At 46.7% G+C, this 15033-nt stretch overlaps 1 protein-coding gene across 1 annotated transcript in view; it reads left to right on the plus strand.

Annotated features, from left to right (window-relative positions):
• Positions 1 to 14443, plus strand: part of LRIG1 (leucine rich repeats and immunoglobulin like domains 1) — a 90419-nt gene extending 75976 nt beyond the window's left edge. The window contains exons 13-20 of the mRNA XM_030228093.2: positions 1355 to 1518; positions 3457 to 3777; positions 4936 to 5217; positions 6180 to 6599; positions 7870 to 7992; positions 8577 to 8723; positions 9781 to 10077; positions 10316 to 14443. Coding sequence (XP_030083953.2) covers positions 1355 to 1518; positions 3457 to 3777; positions 4936 to 5217; positions 6180 to 6599; positions 7870 to 7992; positions 8577 to 8723; positions 9781 to 10077; positions 10316 to 10548 — 1987 coding nt within the window. The 3' untranslated portion in view covers positions 10549 to 14443. The remainder of the gene's footprint in view (positions 1 to 1354; positions 1519 to 3456; positions 3778 to 4935; positions 5218 to 6179; positions 6600 to 7869; positions 7993 to 8576; positions 8724 to 9780; positions 10078 to 10315) is intronic.
• The last annotated feature ends 590 nt before the right edge of the window (positions 14444 to 15033 follow it).

Consider the following 15033-nt stretch of genomic DNA (forward strand, 5'->3'; position numbering starts at 1 on the left):
CCTGTGTTTAGGGCTCACACACAGGTCTGATACTGCAGTGATAAGCACCATTTGAACTGCATCCACTTGTCATTCAGCCTTCTGGTGTAAAAATACAGATGTGTTATCAGAGCTGCTGCTTGTGCTCCAGGCTGGGGCTCTGCACTGTTATCAGACACTGTTTCCAGTCTTGCCTGGTTTCCTTTTCTCCTCTTCCCCATAAATATTTAATCCACTGTCAGTGTGTTGCTATGCCCCAGAGCAGTGCAGTGTCTGGAACACAAAATCATTTATTTGGTATTTGGGCAGGTACAGGTTCTTGCTCCTGACATTGGGAATGGGAATCAGATGGTCACTGCTGACAGTGACACTTGATACCAGTGACTGGCAGTGAAGAAGATAAACACTGTGTGCCTGTTATGTGATTAAAAACTTTATCTTCTGCACTGGCACTTGAAACAAAACTGAGATGAAGGATTGATCTTATTAGGAAGAGATAGTGAGATCCCAGATATTGTGAAGGAATGTTAATAAAAGAGAGAAGTTCAGATAGAGGACATTTACATGCAGAGTGCATGTAAAGAACATCTTTCTAGAACAGGAAAGTGGACAGCTTTGAAAAATCAAATCCCTATATTCCCTCCCTCTCCAGTCAATTTCTTTCTTTTCCCCTTCCCTGCTCATTTCAGACCTCAGGATTTCCTGAGGTATTGGGTAGAAAATTAGCAGGAGATTCACATCTTGGAGTGCAGTGCTGGAGTTGGGATTCTGCTGTGCTCTGGATACCCTACTCTTGCATAGCTTGTAGGATTGCAGGACAGGAGCTCTCTCCGGGGCATTATCCAGTCTCTGAGGCATCCTCACATTCAATTCCAAGGATCAAACTGAGTTTTGCAGACCAAAGTATGAATGAATGAATGAATGCCCTGTTTGTGTAAATTTACAGTTCTTCGCTGGCCTTAGAGCTATGCTGAGCCATAATTTGGCCCAGAATATTAAAAAGAACCCACATTAATCCCAAAGCTCCCTTTTTCTTTGCCCCTTTTCCACACCTTTTTTCCTAACAGAAGGTGCTAAGCTAGTGTTGGATCAGAGAACTACAGAATCCTACAATGGTGGGGTTGGAACTCAGGATGCTGAGAAATGTTTATGTGCTTTGTTTTCCAGACTAGTGGGGTTTACACAAATATCTTTGGTCATTTCTCCTCTGCTGCTTCTTTTAATCAGTAAACACAACTCCAGGGTCACCTTATGGAAGGCAGGGTCTGCTTACTCTGCCATGGGGCAGGAGGAAAACATGAGGGGCTGTGAGTTTCCCAGCCTTCCCTCCAAGCAGGACTCACAGCAGGCTGGTGTTGGTTTTGTTTCCCTGCAGCCACATTAACAGTGACAGCTTCCTCTGTGACTGCCAGCTGAAGTGGCTGCCCCAGTGGTTGGTGGAGAAGGAGCTGCAGTCCTTTGTGGTGGCCACCTGTGCCCATCCTGAGTCACTGAAAAGCAAGAGCATTTTTGCCATCCAGCCAGAGAGTTTTGTGTGTGGTAAGTCTTGCCTGCGTGTTTTGAGGTTGTGTGAAGGGTAGGAGTCACTTGGGAAACATTTTCTTTGAGTACCAGCATGTTATTACGAGAGGGTTTGTGTTTTGTTTTGTTATTCAGTGGGATCAAAGGAAGCCCAAGCCTGCATTTAAAAAATTTGTCATTGGCTACAATTTATTTCCCACTAAAACCACACAGTGCATTGCTTGCATCCAGAGTATTCCTTACAGGGCTCCCTGAGTATTAAATCAAAAGGGACTAAGGCCTGTTCCACTCCAGATGGGGCTGCACAGACACTTCCCCAGTCCTCTCTGTTTGATGGTATCAGGACTGCAGCTGTAATTTTTTTCCTTCTTCAGTGTTCTGAGCTCTTCTGTGGTTTTGTGTTCTTCACCCATCTTTTCTCCCTCTTGGAGACAACATAGAGTTAAAAACAAACCCCAGAGGAGAATCCCTCCATCACAGCTGCTTCTTTGGGGCCAGTAAGGCCCACCCAAATACTGCAGGTCACTCTTCACCTGAGCTATGGTTTCAGAGCAGCTTTACTTAATACCAGCACACATAAACATCTACTACCTTTCTCATAAAGAAAAAGAAATTTAAATCATCAGAAAAGGCTAAATTGGTGCTGCTCAGGCATCCAGGTTTTAGGGAAAAGAATGGCCTGGTTTGGGAGCCAAACCCTGTGCAGTGGAGCCAACCAGTGAGGATCCTGGGTGGAGCTGCACATGGCTGTTTGAAGGAAAAATGAGCTTTTGCAAACACTCTTTAACTGAGCTGAATGCATGACTTGCACTGAACAGGGAGCAGAAGCTTTGTTCCAGTGTCCCTCCTGATCCCCTGGTGACACCCTCTGCCTAGGTGGCCTCTGTCTGAGCAGGCTGGGAGGGAGCCTTGCTGTGCTCATCTGGAAGAAGAGATCCTGAAAGCTCCATCCCCACAGCAACATCACAAAGCAAAAGCAGCTTTGCTTCCCAGTGCCTGCCAAGTCCTCCAGGCACTAGTAGTCCTGGTTCCAGAGGCCTGGCTGTTTAATTAAACCTTAGTCAAATATTAAATTACACCATTTGTAGAAACCTAATAAATGAATCTGCTTGGATCCTTGCTAAAACCAACATCTTCAGGGCAGAGAGAGAGTGTGCAAAGCTTTCCACCCTGGTCGGGTGACAGGCAAATACAGCTGCTTCTGCTTTGACAGCCTGGGCTGCACAGTCATGGAGTCCTTTAGGCTGGAGAAGACCTCTAAGATCTTTTAACTTTAACTCACCATTAACTTCCTGCAGCCAAACACAGCACTGAACCAGGGCCCTGAGTGCCACATGGACACATCTTTTAAATACCTCCAGGGATGGTGACTCCACCACCTCCCTGGTCCCTGGGCAGCCTGTTCTGGTGCCTGACAGCCCTTTTGGGGAAGAAAGGTTTCCTATTAGCTAATCTAAACCTCTCCTGGCACAACTTGAGGCTACTGCCTCTTGTCCTATTGCCTGGGAGAAGAAACCAATCCCCACCTCACTAAAACCTCCTGTGAGCAATTTTTCCTGGAGGTGACACTAATTTAAATGCCCTCTGCCCTCCTACTTCATGCCAATAGAGGTCTGGAGGTGAGGTTTTAAGTTCAGTCGTGCTCTTCATGCATGGATTGTACAAGGAAGGACAACTTGAATATGGTCTGAATATCTCCTTCAGACCATAGCATCTTTCTCAGATTCAGTTGGTGAAGGAGCTGGGTGTCTGGTTGGTATCTGAGGTCAGTCAGTGACCATCTTAGCCCACTGAGGGGACCAGAGGAACAACAGTCCCACGTAAACCAACAACTCAGTGGAGCTGTGTGTGGCACACCTGCTCTACAGAGCACTGCTTACTTCTCATTTCACCTCCTGGCTTGCCCCAGCCTCCCCGCAGAGCCCAGCACTGACTCTTGCTGCTGTTTCCCCCCAGACGATTTCCCCAAGCCCCAGATCATCATCCAGCCCGAGACGACGGTGGCTGTCCTGGGCAAGGACATCCGCTTCACCTGCCTGGCAGCCAGCAGCAGCAGCTCCCCCATGGTGTTTGCCTGGAAGAAGGACAACGAGATGCTGCACAACGCCGAGATCGAGAACTTTGCGCACGTGCGCGCCAAGGACGGCGAGGTGATGGAGTGCACCACCATCCTGCACCTGCGGCACGTCACCTTCGCGCACGAGGGCCGCTACCAGTGCGTCATCACCAACCACTTCGGCTCCACCTACTCCAACAAGGCCAGGCTCACCGTGAATGGTGAGTGGGAGCTGCTGCCTCCTCCTCTTCTCCCCAGCCTGAGCTCCTGCTGAATTGTGGTACAATTCTCTTGTATTTGCAGGGTGCCCTGATGAAGGGAGGAATGAGGAATCTGACTCCATGTTGTTATTATTTTATGATTATTTTATAATATATTAAAGAATGCTATACTGAACTATACTAAAGAATACAGAAAGGGCATTTACACAATGCTAAAAAGAGAATAATGAAAACTCGTGGCTCTCTCCAGAGTCTCAACACAGCTTGGCCCTGATTGGCCAGTGAGTGAAAACACTCAGACCAGAAACCAATGAAACAATCTCCAAACACATTCCACATGAGCACAACACAGGAGAATCAAATGAGATAAGAATTGTTTCCCTTTTCTCTGAGGCTTCTCAGCTTCCCAGAAGAAAAATCCTGGGTGAAGGGATTTTTCCAGAGAATGTGAATGCCACACAATTCCTTGCTCCCGAGGGGCCGTTCCTCATGGTGAGCTCTGAACCTCTTTTTGTGTCTCAGTGGATGCTGGGAAATGCCCTGTGAGGAGCACACACCATTTTGTGTTGGCTGCCATCCATCCAAGCACTTCAGCATGCATGTTCTTAGCAGCTTGAGCTGCTGCTCTTTACATTCTTTGATGCTCAGGTAGATTCTTTGCCCACTGAAAATGAAAATGCAAAGGGATGCAAAGAAGAGGGATGTAGGAATTGGAAGTTCTCTGTAGGAGAGATAACAGATTGTTTTCACAGAAGAAAATTAGCTTTGATCCCTGCTCCAATGATCTGAGTTGGGACTGTCATGGGCTCTGCAGACAGGGGGTTCTGTAGAAACACAGGGTCAGTCCCCAGCACTTCTGAGCTGTCCTCCTCCCTGTGGATACCTGTCACCTTTGTGGGGAGGAAAACAGAACTGCCCAGAAGATGATGTTTCCCCACAGAATCACTCACACCCTTTCCTTGCTTTTCCTGTCTCAGTGCTGCCATCGTTTATCAAAACTCCCCACGACATCACGAGCTGCACGGGGATGATGGTGCGGCTGGAGTGCGTGGTCGAGGGCCACCTTAATCCCTCTGTGGGGAGGAAAACAGAACTGCCCAGAAGACGTTATTTCCCCACAGAACCACTCACACCCTTTCCTTGCTTTTCCTGTCTCAGTGCTGCCATCGTTTATCAAAACTCCCCACGACATCACGAGCCGCACGGGGACGACGGCGCGGCTGGAGTGCGCGGCCGAGGGCCACCCCGCGCCGCAGATCGCCTGGCAGAAGGACGGCGGCACCGACTTCCCCGCGGCCCGCGAGCGCCGCATGCACGTCATGCCCGACGACGACGTCTTCTTCATCACCGACGTCAAGGTGGAGGACATGGGCGTCTACAGCTGCACGGCTCAGAACTCGGCGGGCTCCGTGCTGGCCAACGCCACCCTCACCGTGCTGGGTGAGATGCCTTTTGGCTTTTGTGTTCTTCGTGTGTTTGTAGTCCTGCAGTTCTTTAGTGTATGGCTCTAAACTACCGTTCTCCCATTTTGGTCAGACAGAGCAATTCCTCTCTAGGCCTGGGAATCAAGGACACATCACTGTCTAAGACTCTGAGAGATGGAAACAAAAGTCAGTTGGGGGAGGAAGCCAACTTGGGCTAAATGACTTCATTACCTGAAGCTGAAATTGCAAGATTAACCCCCAATATGCAAATGAACCAAATTGATAGAAGTGTGAAAACCCGTGACTCATCATCTATTTTTGGGCTTAGTCCCTGGGAGCACTTCATCTGCCCTAAATAAACCTGAAGACCCTTCAATAAATATAAGTGCTTTTTTCCCCTTAATTTTGTCTAGCCTCTGTTTTTAGGGAGTCCCAAAAAGGCATCACCACTGCTCCAGGAGGCTGAGTGCCTCCTGGGGAGGGATGGCCATTCAAGCTCTTTACCAGTTGCAAATAAAAGAGAGGCAGAGACAAATGGTCTGCTTAGTCTTGTTATTCTTTTACACTGTAGTTCTCTTATGAAAAATACCTGTTAAGTAAGAGAAGGAGCTGTAAGTTGCATCTCCTCTTGTGCTGAGGAAGCCCCTCCAACCAGCCTATTTACTGTCTGGGAAAATGACTTCAAAAGGAAATTACACTTCATCCCTCTTGCTCTGTGAAATAATTCACATTTCAGCTGTTGGCATATGTCCTCAGAAGTTTCTTGTTGGGAAAACTTAACACCAGTTGGTTGTGGGAAGTGAAACCTTGGCTGTGGTTGTTAGATCTGTTGTGGTGTGCAGCTGCCATATTCCTGAGCACGTGCCTGCTTCGTGCCTTGCTGCATCTGCAGGAACACCAGGAATATTCAGTGCTGTTAAATCAAATCTACTGTTACACCATCCCTAAAAATCAATTTCTGTGCTTGTTCTCCCGCAGAGACACCATCCTTGGTCCATCCACTGGAAGATCACGTGGTGTCCGTCGGCGAGACCGTGGCTCTCCAGTGCAAAGCCACGGGGAGCCCCCCGCCCCGCATCACCTGGCTGAAAGGTGACCAGCCCCTGGTGGTGACAGAAAGGCACCACTTCACCTCGGGCAACCAGCTGCTGATCGTCAGGAACGTGGTGCTGGAGGACGCGGGGAAGTACACGTGTGAGATGTCCAACACGCTGGGCACGGAGCGCGCGCACAGCCACGTCAGCATCCTGCAGGCGCTGGGCTGCCGCAAGGACCGCACCACCGTGGGCATCATCACCATCGCCGTGGTCTGCAGCATCGTGCTCACCTCCCTCGTCTGGGTCTGCATCATCTACCAGACCAGGAAGAAGAGCGAGGAGTACAGTGTCACCAACACAGGTAGCTGCAGTGTCCTGAGGCAGCCTCTAACCTTTTGTGCTGGCAGGCATCCCACTGAGGCTGAGCCGGCTCGGCAGGGAGCCTCACAGTCCCCTGGAACTGCAGCTGGCTTGTCTCCCTGGTTCTCCTGGCTCCCAGGGCTGGAACCAGCTTTCACTTGCTGCTGAAGCATGTTCAGAGCTGCATTTCTCCCCTTGGCTTGCTCTTCAGGAAGGTCTTTTCCACTTGGCTGTAGTTCCAGCCATTGCTTTGCTACTTTGGTTTTCCATGGCCATAAATGATAACTTTTGAGACAGTCTGGATGATGTTCATGATGCTGGGAACCTTGTCTTGGTTTTTGGAAATCTGTATTTTCAAAGTCTTCAAAGTCAAAACTTGAAAAATTTAGACTTAGAAGCTGGAATACCTTTTTCCATGTTGGCTATAAGAGCTAGCCCTGATGATGAGGAGGTTCTGTTACTTTTTAGAGGAAGAATTAGCATTTATTACATTCTCCTGATACTCGGGATAATTTGGTGCTGAAATAAGTGTTGCAGTGAGAATAAAATCTCCTGCCTTCCTTATGCAGCCTCAGAACAAAACAGAAGTATGAAAGAACCACCCTAAGACTTTCCCAGCCTGCTTGGAAATTCCAGCCTTCCTACATTATGCTTAGCTTTAGATAAAGTACAAAAGGATTTTTAAAGACATGGGTTAGGTAGGAAGTCTTGGATAGCCTATTAGCAGTGTGATGTCTTAGTGGGATTCTTTTATAACTCCTCAAAATCCAGGGCTTTGTGCCCAATATAATTGAGTTTCACTTGGTTTTGTGTGGCAAGGGAAACTGAAATTGCCTGATAGAAAATGGAGAAAGCCAAGAGGCTTAAGACTCATTTCCTGCTTAAGAGAATCAAACACCCTGTTCTGCAGAATACTTTTACTCCTGACTTCAGGAGGCAGAAGACTTGAGTCAAAGGAAGGACTGAATTTCAGGGGAAAGAGAAGGATTTACTTATTCTGAACAAAGAGTTCTACTCCACCTACTACGTACTGACCATACCACATGCAAACACTCCAAGTGCCTTTATCAGCACTCTCTCCAACAGCTTTAAGCTTTGAAAAATCAGGAATAGGGCTTCTGAGGGGAAGGGAATATTTAGGCAGTTCAGTTTCCACTGCACCTACAGAAAATAACCAGTTCTAGATCTGGTCCCAAATCCCCCTTGAAAATGTGAATTTCCTTTGAAAAATCCTGCTGGGAACTGACTTTTCCCTTCTGCCATTGCTCTAGATGAGACTATTGTGCCTCCTGATGTGCCAAGCTACTTGTCCTCCCAGGGGACACTCTCGGAGCGCCAGGAAGTGGCCATTGGAGTGGACACCCAGCAGCCCAATGGGCACATTGACAGCAATGGTGAGCAGTGGTCTAATTGCTCTGTAATGCTGGGTCTGAACTTGATATGGGAGGTAGAAATCTCAGCCCAGAGTACTTCTGTGTTTGTGTTTGTTCTGAGTTATCTGAGAGATCTTTTTAATGGAACTCCTGCATTTATGCAGAGCAGGGATCTGTGTTTGACTTCACAGAGCTCTCCTCTCCCAGGAGTAAGTGTTCCTACAAGCTGGCTGCCTCAGAAACTGCTCAGTCAGGCCCTAAGGACTGGTTTTTTGCTAATTCTGGATTCTGGTTTTGGCAGCAGTGTTACCCATAGTCATACTAGAAAATGCATTAACATTGCCTGTCCCTGCCTTCAGGCTTTGAAATTAAATGTTGGGGTTTTACACTATTTAAACACGGCACATTAGGAAGGAGAAGTTAAGAGTTCTGAACAAAGATCCTCGTGAGATTGTGCAGCATTTACTCTGCTAAATGTTTGCTGAAAATTATCTTTTATCTCCATTTCTATTTTTTCTCACTTTTCCAGTGTAAGTAAGACCAACAAGGCATTTAACTGTGAGCAGATGGCTGTGATCTTTACCCAGATGGTTTGTTTGTTACAGGGATGTGTCAGGCTGATGCTGGAAGGTGTCCAGATGTTGAAGCTCCTGCTGTAGGTTGTAGACAGCCCAAGCTGTGTATCAGCTATAACAAAGACACTTGGAAAACTGAGGACATGGCCGATGGAATGCTTGTTCCAGATAAGACAGGTACAAAACCCATTAATCTGGGAAGGCATTTCGTGTTTGTACAGATCACAAAACCCTCCAAGTCAGACTGCATTAACACAAGAAATTGTTACCTTCAAGAGAGAAAAAAGCTCAGAATGATTCTCAGGTGCAAGCACAGAAAATTTACTTTCTCCTGCTTGCTTTGATTCTCTCTCAAGCTTAGATAGTTGGAATTTGAGGAACTGTCAGAAAGAGGCAGAGTAAAGCTCCCAGTTGCCCTTCTGTGCAGCTGGCTGATGGGAATTTTGATTTGAAATATTTTTAAATTATGAGAGCACTTTCAAAACCAAAAGTGTTAAATTTTTCATGCTCTTTTAAAAGGGCTGTTGACTTCAAAGCTCAGCTTTTTAATTTATTTTCAAAATTTAAAGGTTGTTTTGGGCACTACACCTGCCTCTGCTCTCTGCCAATTTCTGTGGTGCTCCACTCATACTTTTCTATTTTTAGAATGTGCTTTCTGTTCTCACACTGCATTGTAAAAGCCACAGAAAATCAGCCAATGAAACAAATTTTCTCTCTAGGAGAAACAAATGTAAAGTTTAATAATGGAAAGTTGTTGAGTGCACCAAGAAATTGACTTGCAGCATTTAGAAACTCCTTGTTGCTTTGAATTCTGCTCACCTAATGATACCACTACCATTAATAACGTATCTTGAGATAACAGTGCAAGCTGATGCTGCTCCCTGTAAAGCAGCAGCACAAAAATAAGAAAGGTAACTTGGTATTTTAAAGCAGCTACAGCAAAGTTCCACTTTGCACTTCTACCCTGATTAGAAAATCTGGGAAAGGAATTAAATGCATAGTTTATTTAAAAAAAAAAAAAGTTATGAGTACTTTGGAGTGAAAATCCCTAACTAACTAAAGCTGTTAATTGGAACTACCTTGAGTGATGGTGGCTACAGATGATGGGTGTGTAATAGCCCTTTGTAAGACACAAAGGGCTATGTTATTTAGTGAGAGATTCCCCCAGTGAACCACACAGAACTGCCCTTTCCTTCCATGATTTGTGTGCTGATTTTCCCTTCCTCCCCCAAAGGCTACGGGCTGCCCGTGGTGTGCACGGAGTGCAGCGGCAGCGCCGACAGCGTGGGCACCCACACCTACCCCAAGGACTGCCAGAGCCTAAAGACTGTGGAGAGCACCCACCCCAATGCACTGAGCAGCAGGGAGCACCAGAGGAAGAGGGGTGCAGGCACCAGCCTTCTTCATGCTCAGCCCTGCAATGGCATTGCCAGTGGCAGGAGGGTGGAGACAGACGGGACCCTCTACCCCAGCAACCACGACAGGATACGGCCGGAGGGCGCGGCCGGCGCGCTGCTCGCGGACACGCACGGTGCGTCCTTCCTCGGGTCACCCCTGATCCCCAGGGCCACCAGCGGGGCTGTAGCACAGCCCCACGTGCTCCCCTCAGCCTTTTCAACCAGCTCACAGGTGGGGGTGGCAGTGGGGGGGTTGGTTTGGGGATAGAATAGAATTGTTAAGGCTGGGAAAGACCTCCAGGGCCACGGAGGGTGGGAGTGCTTGGCAGGCTGAGCGTCACCTAACCGTGCTGCTCCTTTGGGGTTTTGCAGGCTCTTCACAAGCAGCAGCAAAGCCTTCAGAGCTTAACAACCTTAATTTGGTGAGAGCTTCACCTGCAGGAGGGTCATTAAAGCAACTGAACGTGCTTCCTGAAATATCCCCAGCACTACTGGATCTGCAGGGGGAAGCAGAGCTGGAGCAGGCTCTCCTGCCCAGCAGCAGCACAGTCCAGCCCCGCGACTCCGCTCACGAGCCCAAGCTGCCCACCAGGTCTCTGGACTGAGAGCACAGACTGACTGCCACGTGCAAATTAACAAACACACTATTACTTTTTTTAAGATTTTTTTTTTTTTTTTGCACAGAGTATATAGGCTACTTACTTCTACCTCGAATCTTGAACTGATGGCCTGGCAAAGGCAACCAACTGAGGTATGAGAAACAAGCTTGTATGGGGAACAAACTCCTGTTCGAGCGTCATCTGATTGTACATAGTTTAAAACTTCCCTGAGAAGTATGAAGTGTTCAAAAGTCAACTTGCATATCAAGCACATAAATGCAAGGGATTATTGTGTAAAGAGAAAAAGTATTTGATACAATTGTACATAAGAGTTTTCATATATAAATATATATATAAAAATATATATATATATCTTTTACAGAGGCTATTTTAATCTTTAGTGCATGGAAAACTGAGTGAAATTTTACAATTTTGGCAATATTGTTTTCAGTATCAGGTTGCTGTTAAACTTTGTGAGAGAAATAATTCTGGTGCCTTAAATGCATAAACAGAACTTTTAAAAGCCAGACTGTTCCAAAGGGATTGTCCTCTTTTCAGTGGAAGTTCCTTTACTCCATGTACACTGGGGTTGGGGCAATCCCAGGTACTGGTTGGGTGGAAAAGTGACCAGGAACAGCCCTGTGGAGAGGGATTTGGGGGTGTGGGTGGATCAGAGGCTGGACATGCCCTGGCCATGTGTGCTCACAGCCCAGAAATCCAACCATGTCCTGGCCTGCATCCAGAACATTGTGGGCAGCAGATTCTCCTCCTCTGCTCCACTCAGGTGAGGCCCCACCTGGGCTTCTGCACACAGTTCTGGTGCCCTCAATGTAAGGAATAATGAGTTCAAACTGAAAAAGGGGAAATTTAGGCTAGATACATAAGAAATTGAAATTCTTCCCTGTGATGGTGGTGAGGCACTGGTACAGGTTGCCAGAGAAGCTGCAGATGTCCCATCCCTGTAGATTTTCAGGCTGGATGCACCTCTGAGCAACCTGGACTCATGGAAGGTCTTCCTGCCCATGGCAGGGGGCTGGAACAAGATCATCCTTAAGGTCAGGACAGGCTGGATAGATGGGCTAAATCCAACAAGATAAAATTTAACAAGTCCAAGTGCTGGGTCCTACACTGTGGCCACAACAACCCCTGCTGTGTTAGAGGCTGGGGACAGAGTGGCTGCACAGTGCCCAGGCAGAAGGGGACCTGGGGGTACTGGTTGACAGCTGACTGAACATGAGCCAGCAGTGTGCCCTGGTGGCCAAGAAGGCCAATGGACCTGGCCTGGATCAGGAAAGGTGTGGCCAGCAGGAGCAGGGAGGTCATTCTGCCCCTGTACTTGGCACTGGTGAGAGCACACCTCGAGTGCTGTGTCCAGCTCTGGGCCCTCAGCTTGGGGAGGACATTGTGACATTGGAATGTGCCCAGAGGAGGCAACAAGGCTGGTGAAGGGCCTGGAACACAAACCCTGTGAGGAATGGCTGAGGGAGCTGGGGGAGCCTGGAGAAAAGGAGGCTCAGGGGTGACCTTACCACTCTCTACAGCTCCCTGAAATGTGGCTGGAGCCAGGTGGGGATTGGGCTCTTCTCCCAGGCAACCACTGACAGAATTAGGGGATACAGCCTTAAGCTGTGCCAGAGGAAGTTTAGGCTGGACATTAGGAAAAAAATCCTCACAGAAAGTGACTGGACATTGGAATGGGGTGCCCAGGGAGGTGGTGGAGTCACCGTGCCTGGATGTGTTTAAAAAAAGACTGGATCTGGCACTTAGCCATGGTCTAGATGATAAGGTGGTGTTAGGTCATAGGTTAGACTTGGTCATCTCAAAGGTCTCTTCCAGCCTAGTTAATCCTGTGATTCTGTCCCTTCCAACTCAAGACTTTCTGTGATTCAATTGGATTGCTTAGCACAAATTTCCTTCCCCTTGGAAATTTATTGTACTTAACACACTTAATAAAAGAGATCTTCAGTTGTGTCAAATGAAATTTATAAAAAAAAAAAAAGCAGTGAGCAATTACATAGCAACCTGATATTTTCCTGTTGGTGGAAGAACTTGAATTCCATTATTTTTCAAAACTTCATAAAAATTAGTATTTGAACTGTGACTGTGTGAGACTTTAGAGTGGACCACACAGGAGGCACTAAATAACTCTTCAACAGTGTAGAGCCCCAAAACAACCAGAGGAAAAGGCTGTTTTGGCTGGGAAGAAGTTGTTACCAAAATAAATAACTTGTGCAGTAAACCAGGGGTGGTCTCACAACAGTGCACCTCTCAAACACGTCATCACAGAGCTTTTACCTGCCATGTGTGCACAGCTCTGGGCACCACAGCCCTCACCACAGGCCCTTCCCCTCCCAAAGGGACCCAGCTCTACCTGTCTGAGGTGTGTGCAGCAATCCAGCCTTGCCCAGCTTAGAATAAATAACCTGTGCCAGTGTCATGCATTTTCACACCCCAAACCCACATCTGTTCTGTGGGGGTTTGAAACCATAGAGCTGTTTTGACAACAAAACTGAACTGCACTCCTAAGGGGACAGCTGTATCACTAATTCATCCAGTACTTTTTTTTTTCCCTACAACACAATATTACACTTTATAGTTGAACAGCCAGACTGTATATGAGAACATCACCTCCAAGTGAGTAATGCTGCCTTGTGTAGCAGTTCTGGGTCACTTAGAAATACACTTGTTTGTAAGGAAAACTGTGGATTCATGGTTGAACAGACTTTTCAATGGCAATGTCCCAAATGTTTTTATGTGGTCTTATAAGTTCATCCATTAATGGGGGGATAAAGAAATGCCCACCTCAGTCAAACAGATCTTTGTCACTTCTGACTTCACAATGACGCTTTTTATTTATAGGAAGGTTGTTTTCTGTTGGTGTTTGTTGGTACCTGTGGATGGAGGACTCCCAGTTCTTTGTGATTTGAGTTCTGCTAACATGAGGTTGCTAACTCTGGTGATGACTACTTTGGGGCAGGTGTAACATGGGTGGGAGGGGGTGTTGTTACTTTTTTATTTAGGAGCACCTCAAATACCAGTTCCAGTAAGGCCAAGTCTGGGAATCCACCTTTGCCAGGACTGTGGTTCAGAACAAGCAGCAGAGATAAGGGCAGAAACACTTCATGGTCACTTTAGATCCATCACTGAGGGACCTGTCCCAGTGCTGCTGCACCTGTGGGGTGTCAGGGAGTGGCTGCAAGCTGCCCCTTGGTTTTATCACAATCTGGTCCTACCCAGCCTTAGCTCCTGTAAGGGAAGGAGCTGGGGCTCAGGGGGAGCAGCAGCTGCCCCTGGATGAAGCCAGGCATAATTCAGCCAGTACCTGTCTGTCCCAGTCCCTGACTCTTGACACGTTTGCACTTTGAGACAGGTGGCGAATTATGCTGAGTGCCAAGTTTATTCAAAGCAAAGGAAATGGATGTTAGAAAATTATAAACCCAGCAGAGTTTTCCCTTTGCTGAAGGGAAAAGTGCTCCAGAACTAACTCATGGAACCAGGGACACAGGGGAGATGGGAATGATTCAGTGGGCTCGTTTTGCTGGCAGAAATGTCATCACCAGTGCAGATACAAAAGCATATTTGCCATGTTAACATTGAAAATAATGTTTCTGGATAAAGTTAACTGCCTAATGTTATGACTTCCACTAAATATGTGAATTTGCTGCTTCTAAGAGGCAATGTGAAAGAGGAAGTATTACTTTTGTGTACAAATTTATTTATTTATTAGAGAATTTGGTACAATGTTGTACATTGAAAAACATGTAAGATATTGAAGTGTCTAACAAACGGCATTGAAGTGTCTTTAATAAAGGTTCATTTATAATATTACGGCTGATCTGTTGAGAGTGAGCTTTTGGGAGTTTCAGTTGAAAATTAAATAAAATTCTAATCCATTGCTATATCTCTTTTCTGTCTTTCTGTCATGAAAATGGAGATTAACTGCCAAAGTACCTGCTCTTGAAATTGGGCCATGAGATCCTGGGGAACAGTGTGAGGTTCTGACAGCCTGGCATGTGGATGGGGTGGAATTTGGGGCTGGATGGAAAAGTACAATACAGAACTTTTAAGAAATACAAGTCCCCCTGTCTTGGCAGTGAGAACAGAACAGATGAGGGGTGTGTGTGTGTGTGTGTGTGCAAGAGAAAACAAGGCCAGGACAGCACCAGACCCAGCTGCAGTTGTGAACACCTCTGGTGTTCCCAAACTCCAACCCCACCCTGGCTGGAAATTCCAGAGGTAGTTTTGGAGATAAGCCTGAATTCTTGCTTTAACTAAAAATCTCAATTCAGCTTCTGTAGATTTTTTATAAATTAAAACTAATTCCCTCTTGAAATTATCACTTTGGGTATAAAGCAGGTTGTCTGAGAATACTCAAAGTTCCTTAACACATCTAGGAGTTAAAACTTTTTAAAATTGAGAGAGGTTTTAAGAGGCTGGTGCCTGGTGTAAAATTTAAGTTCTTCTCCCACTTTATCCTAGTAATGGGCTCCA

Source organism: Serinus canaria, chromosome 12 (assembly GCF_022539315.1).
Source record: "Serinus canaria isolate serCan28SL12 chromosome 12, serCan2020, whole genome shotgun sequence".
Classification (NCBI taxonomy): Eukaryota; Metazoa; Chordata; class Aves; order Passeriformes; family Fringillidae; genus Serinus; species Serinus canaria.